Source organism: Gracilinanus agilis, chromosome 1 (genome assembly GCF_016433145.1).
Source record: "Gracilinanus agilis isolate LMUSP501 chromosome 1, AgileGrace, whole genome shotgun sequence".
In the NCBI taxonomy this organism is placed as follows: Eukaryota; Metazoa; Chordata; class Mammalia; order Didelphimorphia; family Didelphidae; genus Gracilinanus; species Gracilinanus agilis.
This window is the reverse complement of record NC_058130.1, coordinates 598,549,267-598,563,375: the sequence shown is the minus strand read 5'-3', so window position 1 is coordinate 598,563,375 and position 14,109 is coordinate 598,549,267. Positions and strand designations below refer to the sequence as shown.

Genomic DNA, 14,109 nt, shown 5'->3' with positions numbered 1-14,109 from the left:
ATCTCCTTTTCCACAAAGTATATTTCACTTTATCTACCAATAGCAGGAGGCTATTGTATCTGTATGCAATTCCTGAATAATCCTGAGGTCTTGTGGCAGATCTTCTCTTCTACTAGAACGAGAGAGAAACTTAGTTCAAGTGTTTATTACAGATTTGCTTAAAAACAAAACAAAACAAAACAAAAAAAGACCAGATGAGTAGAGCAGGCCCCAAATTACCAGAAAAATACTTAGAATAAATGTTGCTTTAGCAGTGCAACCCAGAGTTGAGTCCAGAAAGCTTTTCCACATCTTCTAATATTGGTCTAAACTTTCTTCTTTTTAGCTGTACTTCCAGGACAGGAAGAGAAGTTTTCTTAAAGCACATTTTCTCTGCACAAATCTGAGGGCATTGAATTACCATGACCTTTTAACATTTAAACATGAACATGAAGGCTTTTTGGATGTTGTACTTAGCAATACCTGGGACACAGAAGTTGTTTAATAAATGTTAATTAAAAAAACAAATGAACCCTTATATTCTATCTTAGAATCAATACTGTGTATTGGTTCCAAAGCAGAAGAGTGGTAAGGGCTAGGCAATGGGGATTAAGTGACCTGTCCAGGGTCACACAGCTAGGAAGTATCTGAGAACAGATTTGAATTCAGGATCGCCCTCTTGTAGGCCTGGCTCTCAATCTTCTGAGCCACCTAGCCAAGCCATTCATAAATGTTTATTGATTGATGTAGTCACAAAATTTAGTCATCATCTCATATATTTGATGTGGATTATGTACATATGTGTATATCTATCATTTATTTCTCTTCTTTCCTTCCTTCTAACTATCCATCTATCTATCCATCTCTCTCTCTCTTGTCTGCCTCTGTCTGTCTATCTATCTCTCTGTCAGTCCATCAATCTATCTCTCTACTTATCTTTGTCTAGCTGTGTCTGTCCTTCCATCTATCCATCTATCTCTCTATCTGCCAGTCTATCTATCCATCTATCTGTCCCTCTGTCTATCCATCTATCCATCCAATCATCCATCCATCCATTCACCCACCCATCCACCAACCCATCTATCCATCCATCTATCATCTAGGAGGCTAATGGAAAGGTAGTGAGGCATTATGGATAGAGAGCCAATTTCCAGTGTCTTGCCACTGATGCTTATAAACTGTATGGCTCTAGGCAAATTATCTAACTTCTCAGTTCCCCGGGCAACTCTCTCAAGACTATAAGTTTCAGAGACGGAATAAACTCTTTGGTAGAGAGGCTTTCCCTATCTGGAAGTTGTGTCTACTAAAGCCAACACAAATCCATTCTCTATGCATGTATGTGTGTATATATCTATGAAAACAGACTCATAGAAATCCAAGATTCTATATCCTAACTCCCATTTCTGTGGAGTTTTATGGTTTACAAAGTGCTTTTCATATAATACCTTTTTATGAGGTAGGAAATGAATGTTCTATTATCTCTTTTTACAGGCAATGACCAAGAGAGAGGCTACAGTGCCATGCAGAGAGTCACACTGTTCAGAAGGATAAGAATCAGGTTTTGAAATCTTTGCATTTCACTGTCATCATTTTGATGGTACATGGACCAGTGCCATCGAAAACAAGTTCAAGGGCAGCTAGGTAGCACAGTGGATAGAGCACCAGGCCGGGAGTTGTGAGATCCTGGGTTCAAATCTGACCTCAGATGCTTCCTAGCTGTGTGACCCTGGGCAAATCACTTAAATCCAAATGCCTAACCCTTACTGCTCTTCTGTCTTAGAAATGATGCTAAGACAGAAGATAGTTAAAAAAAACAAACCCAAACCAAATACAAAGCATTAGACATGTAGTTTGGAAAAAAATGACTAAGCACATCGATACCATTTACTAACTATCATTTCAAGTGATCATACCAATGACTTGCAATATTATAAACCCCAAACAATGTTCGGCAAAGGATGAGCTGTCTGGTTTGTAGTGAAGCAGCCCCCTTGGTTAATGTAGTTTTTGATTCCTGGACTCCTGGATTGTTTTGGATCTAACAACAGTCATGTATGCTTCTCTGGATTTTCTCTACATAATCACACCTTTGCCAGGTGTTTCCAAATAGGAACATGAAAGTGTAATTCTTTGTGACCCTGGGAAGATGGACTATTTGAACTGCTAACAACACTTCCACACTTCCAACTGCAGTTCCGTGACAAGATATTCTTCAGATGAAAATGTTGGTAGAAATAATGGTTATCTCCATTCTGTTTCATGTATGGAAAAGATAAAATGCTGCTTGCCATTCAAATTTCAGTAGTATCCACATATTTAGTGGGAAAGCCCTTTCTCCCTTAGAATCCCAAAGATTCTTTAAAAGGAGCTGAAGCAGGGTTGTAAAGGTAGCACAAATAATGCAGAAAAGCAAATGTAATGGGAGTGTCTTACCACATTCATTAAACCATAATCTGTCTTCAAATTATACTCACGTCGTTATTAAAAACCAACAATTTTCTTTGTAAAATTTGAATTATAGTCTGTATTCTAAAACACAAAAAAAATCTGTAGGAATTAAATACAGTATGACTGAAATAGAATATAAATTACAATTCTTTACAGCAAATAGTAAAATACTATCATCAGATTACTATACACAAAATCATCTGAAGAACAGCAGCTTTTCAGTAAGGTCCCAGGTATCTCACTCATTTACTGATGCTACATAAGAACTAAAGGGGGAAAAAGGTACCACAGACTGTACACATCTCTCTCTTTAGAAACAAGACATTTCTAGCTGTCCATCCAGAACATTTTTACAAATAACTACAGCATAAATATACAAAGCAGTTTTTTAAAAATACACACACATGCGCAGATAGGCATGTATACGTGCGTGCACACACACATACACACACACACACACGCATACACGAACATCCACAGAGTCCTTTCACGTTTCCCCGCGTAGGTAGGAGACATTTATAGATGCAGTCACGAAGGGCAGCATCACCTGTATCTGAGCAGATTTCTCACACCATCCCCAGTGCAATGTGTGCAGCCTCAGACTTCTGCTGCTTGCTCACCCTGTCTCTTCCTCATTTCCCAGAGTCACTTATAAAACAGTAACAACAAAGCCCCACAAATGAACCCCCCCCACCCAAACAAAACAAAAGACCCCAAGCTAGCGTGGCAGCGTGGTATGTCTTTGCTTTCCCCTCACAGTAATACTGCTCTCTGTATTCAAACTTCCAGGCTGGAACAAGTGCCTATGGCATACAAAACTCACAGCCTCAGTCACTGTCAATATAAGCAATACAACTGCAAGTCAGCACAGTGGCAGGCCACCTGGAAGACGAAAAGAAAAGAAAAGGAAAAAAAAAAGTCTGATTTTTCAGTGTGCTTATTTAACAGAGGACAGATAAGGCAGCATGGGGCCCGGTGACCAGGAGAATCATGGCACCAAACTTGCAATTAAATGTGTATTTACAGAAAAAATAAGACAGAACAGCAAATGTCTAATACAAGTTCTTTGGTTATAAAGAACAGCGTACTGTAACTTTTTCCACGAAGAGGGATGTGAATCCTCCTTTTTCTGCAATAAAATATTTGTTTAAAATAAGATTTCCTCCCGACTTGCTTTGTAACAAAGAGTCCAGTACCTTTCAGTTATCTACAAATCATCTTTATCTATTTTAGTGTGCAGCCATGCCTGCCTTTTGACAGACAAACTATAGATACACATACTTATATATATATATAATATATATTATTTATAAAAAATTAGAGAATTAAGTCCATTGTTCTAAAGAACACACATCCAGTAAGGACTGATTAAAAATATACAAGAATAAAGTTTTTTAAATTTATAAAGGTTCCTACAGAGCGGTGGGAAATCGGGAAGGATTGTGTTGTAAGTGCAAATATCAAAAAATACTGCCGCTTAGTTAATCCAGGACTTTCTGTTCTCCTGCTTCCTGGAAAAAGTAGAGGCTGCTGCGTCACCTGCGTGACAAAGTGCTGCTTCTCCTGCTTTGGAGGAAGATGGGGACGGTACTGGAACCACGGAGCTTTTCCTCTTCTCCAGACTGGAGGTTGCCTGAGGTCGAGAAGTGTTGCTGCATTTCTTTGTGGGTGCTTTCAAAAGACGCCCAGGACGAACAAAAATGCCATGCTGTGGTTTGCACCGGAAGTACTCTTTTCCTTTCACTGTCCCATCATGCTTCCCTTTAATGCAAAAACAAGGATGCTGTTAGTCTGCATTCTTTCCTTCTTTCCTCTATCCTCCTTGCTCTAGGTCCTAGAGTCTAGGAGGTCATATATTAAGCTCAGAATTCACATTTAGTTGTAGTATTGATGCCATTGGTTTTTCCCCTCCTAAAAAGGCTTTAAAAAGCCTGAGATTTATCACAGGAATGGATCCAAGAAAGACAGCATTCTGGAGGAAAAGCAAACCAAGGTGTAACATGAAAGATTTTTTAAAAAAAAATTAGTGATAACATCCTAAATAAAAGAGATAAATGTATCTTGGAAATTAGGGTTGAGGGAAAAAAAAAGTATTCCTCTGTCATATCCTCTATAATACACAGATTGTGAGACTATCATTTCAGTTTTGTAACTGAAAATTTTGAATTCCCCATGGTTCCCACTGGGTGCCCAGTAGGGGCATGATTAGGATATTTATTGGGGATGGAGAAATATGAGTATGAAACAAAGACCAAGAGAATCTGGTGCCTGTTCCGGGGTGAAGAACAAGGAGGTTTTGATCCCAAATAAAAGGAAAATGGTAATGAGGTGATAGTCATGGAGAACTGTTGACAGCACAGGAGGGCAGTACAGTATTTGAATATGTCAAAAGGATTAATGAGAGATGGGGGCAAAGCAAGGTTGATGTCTTTGAAACAAATGACCTGAGGGGATCAGCTGACTGCAAAGGAAATACAAATCCCTAGTGTGATATGGCAACCACAAGAATTAATGTGATTTTAGACAGTATTGATATAAGTATAATATGCAGTCCCCCTACAATCTGTATTCATTGAACCATACCTTAGGAGTTATCAAAACAGTGAAAGAATTAGAAACCATGATGGATGAGATTAATAGGAGGAAGAGATATTTAACCTGAAGAAAACTTGGGGTGAGGGGGTAACGATAGCTATTTTCACGTGTGTGTGTGTGTGTGTGTGTGTGTGTGTGTGTGTGTGTTTTAATTTTAAACCCTTTAACTTTCTGTGTATTGACTTATAGGTGGAAGATTGGTAAGGGTAGGCAATGGGGGTCAAGTGACTTGCCCAGGGTCACACAGCTGGGAAGTGTCTGAGGCCAGATTTGAACCTAAGACCTCCTGTCTCTAGGCCTGGCTCTCAATCCTGTGTGTGTGTTTTTAAACCCTTACCTTCCACGGATTCTAAGGCAGAAGAGCAATGAGGTCTAGACAATAGGGATTACCCCATTGCCCAGGGTCACACAGCTAGGAAGTGTCTGAGGCCAAATTTGAATCCAAGACCTCCCATCTCTGAGTCTGGCTCTCTCTCCACTGAGCCACCTGCCTTCCCCCTGTAGATGTGTTTTAATTATCTTCTAACCATCACATCTAATGTTTTTTTTTTTTTTTTTTTTTTTTCCCTCCTTCAGCCCTTATATTTCCTGACCTCTCTGCAACTTCTGATATTGTTGACCAGCTTCTTGAAATAGCTACTCTCTTTCCTTACTGTTCACGACAGGGCTCTCTACTTGTTCCCTTCCTATGTGTCTGACTGCTCCTCAGTTTCATTTGCTGGATAGTCCATTTCTCTCTAACCTCTTCATTTTTGTTGGGGATATCATCATCCTTCTCTGCACAATCAAGTTCAAAACTAGAGAGCTATTCTTGATTCTTATTTCCTTCTCACCTTTCATACTTAATTAACTGCCAAAACTCCTTGATTAGAGGCATAATTAGTATATTTGTTGGGAGTTGGAAGAATCTGAGTATGGAACCAACATTTCTCTCATTTTTCCCCTTCTCTTTTCTTGCAAAATTACCATCTTGGTTTAGGCTCTTATTACAGGTCACCTCCAAATTATTATATCAGGTTCCAATACTCATGGTTGTAGTCTCCCCTCTATTCAGGCCATTCTTCAACCAGCTGATAAAATTATCTTCCTAAAGAATAGGTTTGACTATGTCATCGCCCTAATCAAAAAACTTTAGTGGCTCCCCATTGCCTCTTGGATAAAACACAAAATCCTGTACTTGGGTATACGAAGCCAAACACACAGACACATAGACACAGAAAGACAGACAGAAAGACAGACACATTCACAGGTCAGCCAGTTTGGCATGTAAGCTGTTCTCTAAATAACATTCTATTTCCTCTCTCTTTGTGACTTTTCACAGGCTTGTCTCCCTTACTAGTAATGTTCTTTAAGATAAAGGAGTCTAGGGGGCAGCTGGGTAGCTCAGTGGATTGAGAGCCAGGCCTAGAGACGGAAGGTCCTAGGTTCAAATCCGGCCTCAGATACTTCCCAGTTGTGTGACCCTGGGCAAGTCACTTGACCCCCATTGCCTACCCTTACCAATCTTCCACCTATAAGTCAATACACAGAAGTTAAGGGTTTAAAGTTAAACAAACAAACAAACAAACAAACAAAAAGATAAAGGAGTCTTCTTCATTTTTTGACTTGGTATATCTTAATAAATGCTTGATTTAGTATCCTTTAATAAATAATAAATATTTTGACTTAGTATTCCTTAATAAGTGTAGGGTTTTATAAATATTTGTTGAATTAAACTGAATTAAGGAAGCATTAAGCTGATTCCATCTGGCTTCAAGTGGGTCAGAATTTCAAGAAGGCAGATTTTGGCAAACCACTAACCACTAAATAGGTATATACATGACACAAAAAGAGGTCAATGGTTTAAATAAAAGCCATCTATTTTACTACTTGGTGTATCTGTACTCCAACATTTTGAACAATGATGACTCTCAATGTAACTAAAAATGGATAACTTCCTAACAATTTGTCATCTGGCATGAGACAAAGAACTTCCCTTTTGCTAGTGATATTCAAGCAGATGACCCCTTTTGGGGGACACTGAAAAGACCTAAATCAAGATGGTAGAATCATAGATCTTTAAACCTGGGAGGAACTTTAGACATAATCAAATCTATATTATCTTACAGATAACAACTGAGACCAGAGAGATTAAATGATTCAACCCAGGTAACATGTATAGCAAAAAGCAAAGCTAGGATTTAGACTCCAGCCCTCAGAGAAAAATAAATACATCCAGAATCTTTCCACTTTTTTTTTTTTTTTTTTTTTTTGCTTTACATGTGTGTGAAGACTAAATGAACTTTAAGAGCCTTTCTAACACTATGGTAATTTTCTTCTATGAATTTTAAGTTTATGTGATAGATGGCAGGAATGGTTTTATTTCTAGTTTCAGGTAGAGAGGGAAGAAACCTATTCTTCCTTACCTTATTATAAGGTCTCATTATTTTGGAATCCTACACCTAAGTCTGACCTCATTTATTCATTAAACATGTATTGACTGTCTAGCATGCTCAGGAAATTAAAAAGGTTTAGACATAATCCCTATTCTCAAGGGCTTACAGTCTTCTATGTGTAGGTGAAACAAGAAACCAGAAATATTCATTCATTGTTGTTTTTTTTTTTGTAAAGACGCTGATTCCTTTAAAATGTGCATTTTATGTTAGGGAGAAACACATTAAATAATCATCAGCCATTAATATCTTAGCATGAATTAGCCTTGGATCACACGATTCTCCTAATCAAAAAACATTAGGGGTTTCCTCTAGATACTGTTAGTGGTAGGGCTACATGTCACCTCTTTTTCCAAGACTCAGGAGTTCAAAAAATCAACTTTAGAAAAATACTCACTCCCTGCTCTCCAGTTAGCATTGTCAAATCCAAATTCCACAGTATGGCATTCAAAGCCCTACATAATAATAAGGCCCCAACTTGTCTTTCCAGTTTCATCTCTTATTACTCCCTTTCTGCTCTATAGTCCATCCAAACTGGTTTCTTCACTCTTCCCTGAATACATCCTACACTTTCCTATGCCCTTTTGCTTGTGTCATGCTTTTCTTCTGGGATGCCCTGCATATATAAACCCTACCCATCCTTCAAGAAGGCCTAGTACAAATGTCACTTCTACAAAGTCTTTCTGGATTCCTTCAGCTTAATATGTTTTCTTCTTCTAAATCCTCACAACACTATTCAGGCATTGATCAATTTCTAATTTTGTATTATAGTTATGATATTAGCTTTTCTATTAAACTATAAATTTCTTAACAGCAGGGACTGTGGCTTGCTTATTTTTAAATACTCTAAAGACTCTATAGTTTAAGTCTTTTGTACCCAACACATAGTCAATGGATTTTCATTGAGTAGAATTATTCTACCAAATTGGTTAACTAATGCCTTGGAAAAAGAATCAAAAATAAGATACATATTTGTTTTATTTTATTTATTTTTAAACCCTTACCTTATGCCTTAGAATCAATGCTACGTATTGGTTCCAAGGCAGAAGAATGGTAAGAGCTAGGCAATGGGGGTTAAGTGACTTGTACAGGGTCACACAGCTGGGAAGTGTCTGAGGCCAGATTTGAACCTGGGACTTCCCTTCTCTAGGCCTAGCTCACAATCCACTGAGCCCAAAACTGTCCCCAAAGAGTGAGGTTCTTTCCTAGTTCAGCTACTGGATAGGGAGAAGATAGGAAATAATTTTCATGTATTCCTTTCCTTAACTTACAAATCCTTCTAGCTGTTTTAGTTTATGAAAAATAACTTTTCCACCCAAAATGAAATAATAATATTTTAGTAACAGAAAAGAAACTAAGGGAAGAGATCTTCTCTCTTTATGAACCCTTCTAGCAAACCCTCCCTCATCTTTTCTCTGCTTCATCTGACCTGTAAATGAGAATGCAGATTAAAGCAGCAGCAGGTAAAATAGAAAGAAATGAAATTCTGTTATTTTGTTTGTAAATAGAGTATGACACTCAGAGGTCTTTTATTTTTAAAAACAGATAATTAATTGTTTTCATTAGGCATGCCTGTAAGTTCTACTTCTTCATCAAGTTAAAAATAACTAGAACACTAAACAAAATTTGCCAATTTAATCTCCCATGTGCAAAATTTATAGGCATCTGTTATTTCCATCAGTAATACTTTTAAAACATTCTGTATTATTTATATACAGTACTACACGTTTGCATACCTCAGGACAGAAAATAGTCATTGAAACCCATATGTTATTGAATATTTCTTACCCATCTGAACGTTTAGTTCAACACCAACCCATGTGCCAGTTAAAAAATCCACTGGTCCAATGTATCTCACGATTCCAGTCTTGTTACCAAAGCAGACTTGCTCTCCCACAGTCATCCAGCTAGGCACAGTGTACACCTGCTCTGTAGAAAGACCATCTTCCCCATCAGAAACATCTAAATGATTCTTTCTCAGAAAATCTTCATGGTGGGAGGCATCAGGGTCTGCTTGACCATGAAGAGCCTCTTTTGTTAACTCTGAACACAAAGGATTGACTGTAGAGTTTAACACTTGATCGCTCTCTGACTCGTACTCTGGTTGGCCAAGATTTTGTAACCAATCCACATCACTCTTGGCGTCAGTTTTACTTGGTGGATTCTTTTTCACACTTGAAAGATCTCCGACAGAAGACGGTAAGGGTTCTGATATACCATCGAAATCTTTCCCGTCTGAGACACCCATGAACTCTGTGAAAGAATGGTCCTCAACAATGTCTGACGTGTGCTCTATAGTTGCTTCCCTAGTAGAGAATCCCACAGGTGTTCGATTGTTTTTGCTGGAGCAGGAATCTGTTCCTGAACATGAGCCAGTCCTACAGAGCTCTTTGGAACTTTTCTTAATGCTATTTTGGGATGGTGGACTCCCTTTGACTAAGGCACTGTTTTCTTTGAGCGTCACTGTGCTTATTTTATCCTTTGCCAAGTCTCCCTCTGGCTCTGCCAACTCCTTGTTGGAAGATGGTCTGAAATCATGCACGAGTGAAGATCCTGAGTGCTCGCTGGTGTCCAAATCTTTCATCTGATTGGCTAGTTGATCTGTGCTATCACTAGAAGGTACGGTCATGTCAGAGAGAGTGGCATTAGAGGCACTGTGGGAAAAATAACCACTAGTAATACTGCTAGTGGTAGGGCTACGTGATACCTCTTTTTCTAAGACGCGGGAGTTCAAGAAATCAACTTTAGAAGAAAACCACTCTCTGCTCTCCAGGCCAGCATTGTAAACACTGAAGTCTGCAAACTCCACTGGTATATAAGGCTGTGAGCTTACTAGCTTTTTGCTAATAGTCTCCAGTTCATGTTCTTCGTCCTCAGAGTCCTATGGGGAACAAAGGCAAAAATTAGTAGTTATTTCCTTATGAAACTCTGGATTAAAATATTTCACTCAAACAAATTCAGTTATATTTTAATTCCCTTCCCTCTGTTTTTAACTTAAAAAAGAAGTAACATCTCATATGCATTATTTGGTGTCCATTATTGTACTTGGGGCATTCTTAGACCTTTTAACAGAAAATATCTACCTACCCAAAATCTTATTTTTCTTCTCTACTCTCCAAATAATGACTACTGTCCCTTTTATTCAGTTGGTTTAGCAGTCTGAATGGAATTGAACACAGAGTTGGTTTCAATTATGTACCTGTTATTAACAGTCTGACTTTCTAAATCAAATCAGCAGAGAGATGGAGGGAGTTGAGGATGGCCATATCCTTTTTGCTCTTACAGTACAAGTGGCAGGGGGCTAATAAAAGAATTGTGTGAAAAGCACTTGGAGCTGCTTTGTGAAAGGATAAAACAAAGACTGGGTAGCAAAAGGGAAATGAAGCCCAGTAAAGCATTTGGAATACCTGGATGCAGTATTATTCTAATATTTCCAAAGCTGAAAACATAAAGTTTCATAGCTTTAAAAATGAATGTAAACAATAACTCTTATGATTACATTTATCTAGACTTTTCCAGCAGGATTAGGATAGAGAGTTCTGCCAATTAGGAAGACACACCAGAAATTTAATAAGAAAGACTATATTTTCTCTACCCCATAAACAGAATAAAAAATTTGTATCATCTTACTCTTTAATCTTCATTCTCCAAATCCAATCTTTCTCACATCATTGCTTCTTCTATTACTCTATTAATCCTATATAAAGTACTGGCTCTTTTGTTTGTTACCTTTAATCAGAACTATTTAGAGTATATGAACCAATTAGAAAAAAGTATCTTTAAACACATTCCAGTTGGAGTGGACAATAACTATTTGTATATTGTTGCCAACAAATCAGTAAGTAACAATTAAAGCTCTAAATGCATCCATTAAAGACTTAACAGTTCAAAGTGAGTGACCAGACAATATTCATTAATGTTAATAAATGAAAACATGATAAAACATTTCAATAAAATTGTCAAACAAAAAATAAAAATAAAAGCCCATGTTAGGACATAAAGACTAGTACTGCCAAAGACTTGGGGAAACCACTTGTTAGAAAGCATCAAAGAAAAATGTTACCTACTAAATGTGTTTCTGGAGTTAAATAAAAATAGTCTGAGTCCCTAAGCATTCCCAATAACTTCAGAAATACTGATGAAAAACCAATGATGAAGTTTCACATATTTTTATTCAAGTCAGCAAAGCTAATTCTTGGGACAGGCAATAATAATGAAAATGACAATAAGCATTTACTCTGGGAAGTAGGTGCTATTATTGTCCCCATTTTACAGATGAGGGAACTTGAGTAAAGAGAAGTTTATTGACTCACTTAGGGTCCATGGCTAGTCAATATCAGAGGCTAGATTTGAACTCAAGCCTTTCTGTCTCATCAAAAATAATAGCATCTTGGCAACTGTTTCCATTACTTCCTGGCAAGTAGAGGGAAAAGAAATAGAAGCAGTGACAGATTTTAAATTCTTGGACTCGCAGATAGCAACTGTAGCCATGAAATTAAAAGATGCTCATTCCTTAGAAGGAAAGCTATGACAAATCTGGACAACATTGTAAAAAGTAGCAATATCACTTTGCAGAAAAAGGTCCATATAGTTAATGCTACGGTTTTTTCCAAATAGTAATGCATGGCTATGAGATTTGGACTTTAAGAAAAGCTGTGTGCCATAGAATCAATACTTTCAAGTTGTGGTACTGAAGAAGACTTTTGGGACTCCCTTGGGCAGCAAGGAGATCAAATCAATCAACACTTAAAGAAATTAATTCAGACTATTCACAGGAAGGTCAAATACTGAAACCAAAACTTAAATACTATGGTCATAGAAGATAGGACTCATTAGAAAGGACCATGACTTTGGGAAAGATTGAAGGGAAAAGGGGACAGCAGAAGTTGAGATAGATAAATAGTGTCTGGGAAACAATGAGCATGAGCTTGGACAGACTTTGGGAGTTGTGGAGGACAGAAGGAGGATCTGGCATGCTATGGTTCATGGGAACATAGAGAGTCAGACATGATTGAAAAACTGAACAACAATTTTCTGTTTCCAGACCCAATACTCTATCCATTGTGCTTCTTAGGCAAAATAGGCAATTGTCTAGGCAATGACACAAAAGGACATTGGGAGGGGATCTTCCTAATTTTTAAAAATAAATACAGATATTTTTAATGGAAGAAAATTATCTTCTTGATCAATGATAGTCTTTTCTTTGGCATTCAAAGCTCTTCAAAACTGGCTCCATTTCTAGCTTTCTATTCTTCTTATGCGATGCTCCCTTTCATAAATTCCATTATCCAGCAATATTTGCCTACCCAACATTTCATTTCCTATCTTCATGTCTTTGCACTGACTGTGCCAACTATCTGGAAAGCTTTTCCTCCTCAAGTTCACCTCCTAGAATCCTGGCTTGACTCAACATTCAGCTCAAACCTTATCTTCTCTAGGAGTCCTTTCCTTTCCTTCTAGATGCTTGGGCCTTCCTCTTCTAGGATTAGCTTTTATCTGCACTATCTTGTATGTATGTATTTATTTACTTACATGTTTTTCTCCCCCACTGGAATGCAAACTCTTTGAAGCCAGGGACTATTTTTGCCTTAGAATCCCCAGTAGTGAACTTACCACAGTACTTACATATCCTTGACTGAAATACTTATTGATTCATTGTGTTTATTCAAGATGAATATGTTAAGATCAAAGTTCCTAGTAGGCTACACCCTGATAGGCATACCAAGAAGGAAACCACCTACATTTTAATGCTGGTCTAATACAAAAGGAGTGACAGAAACATTTCTTTATATAATGCTTTGTTGTATTCAGTGGGTGGAAATAACAACAAAACTCAAGGTATTCAGCCAAGCAATAATATGGCAAGAGTAAACTGGATAATTAATGATGATGATACTGCAAAGTACTTTCATTTTAATGATATAACCAATTGCTATGTGGTCATTAAAGCAACCAAAAATAATGCTGATAATAATAACATAATAGCTAGAATTGTGTAATGCTTTAAATGTTTGTACTTTACAAATATTATCTTATTTAATCCTTACAACAACCCTGGAAAGTAAGTGCTCTTATTTCCCTTTTTACAGATAATAAAACTGAACCTGAATGAGATTAATCAATTTGACTATTCAGCTGGCAAGTATCCAAGTCATATTTTGTTACATCTTCTTGATTTTAGGTCCAACAACTTCAACAATAAGACTGTTTTCACTTTAAAATCACCTTTGCTTTTTGGTCTACTGTATATTCTGGAAGTATAAGAAAATAAAAACAACTCAGATAGTCTTAGGTATGAATAGTAACTCTTGCACCCCACCCAAATGTCCTCCCCATAGACTTTTTCTTTCAAGATGAATGGATTCTTTTTTGTGGATAACTAGCTACTGAGGTGAAAACAATGTGCTCTGAGTACATAAAATTATTTTGAACGTATAGGTGTATACATGGATAAGCCATATGTTTTGCTTCTATAATGAATTATTGCATACATGTGTGTATATTTGCAATACATGCAACATTTCAAGTACTCTTTTCTTCCATTTCTAAATTAAAAAAAATTTTACTTTTTGTGCTGTTACTACTACTACTTTACCTGAAATAAGTTACTCTTTAAGAGGTAAATTGTGTTCATACTTTCAGTGGGAGGCTAGGG

General features: G+C 37.3%; 1 protein-coding gene across 1 annotated transcript in view; it reads right to left on the bottom strand.

Moving 5' to 3' along the window:
- Window positions 1-3,852: 3,852 nt before the first annotated feature.
- Window positions 3,853-14,109, bottom strand: part of KIF13A (kinesin family member 13A) — a 226,016-nt gene continuing 215,759 nt past the window's right edge. Inside the window, exons 39-40 of the mRNA XM_044667532.1 lie at window positions 9,243-10,335; window positions 3,853-4,188 (exon numbers count right to left, since the gene is read on the bottom strand). Of these exons, the coding sequence (XP_044523467.1) occupies window positions 3,905-4,188; window positions 9,243-10,335 (1,377 nt within the window). The 3' untranslated portion in view covers window positions 3,853-3,904. The remainder of the gene's footprint in view (window positions 4,189-9,242; window positions 10,336-14,109) is intronic.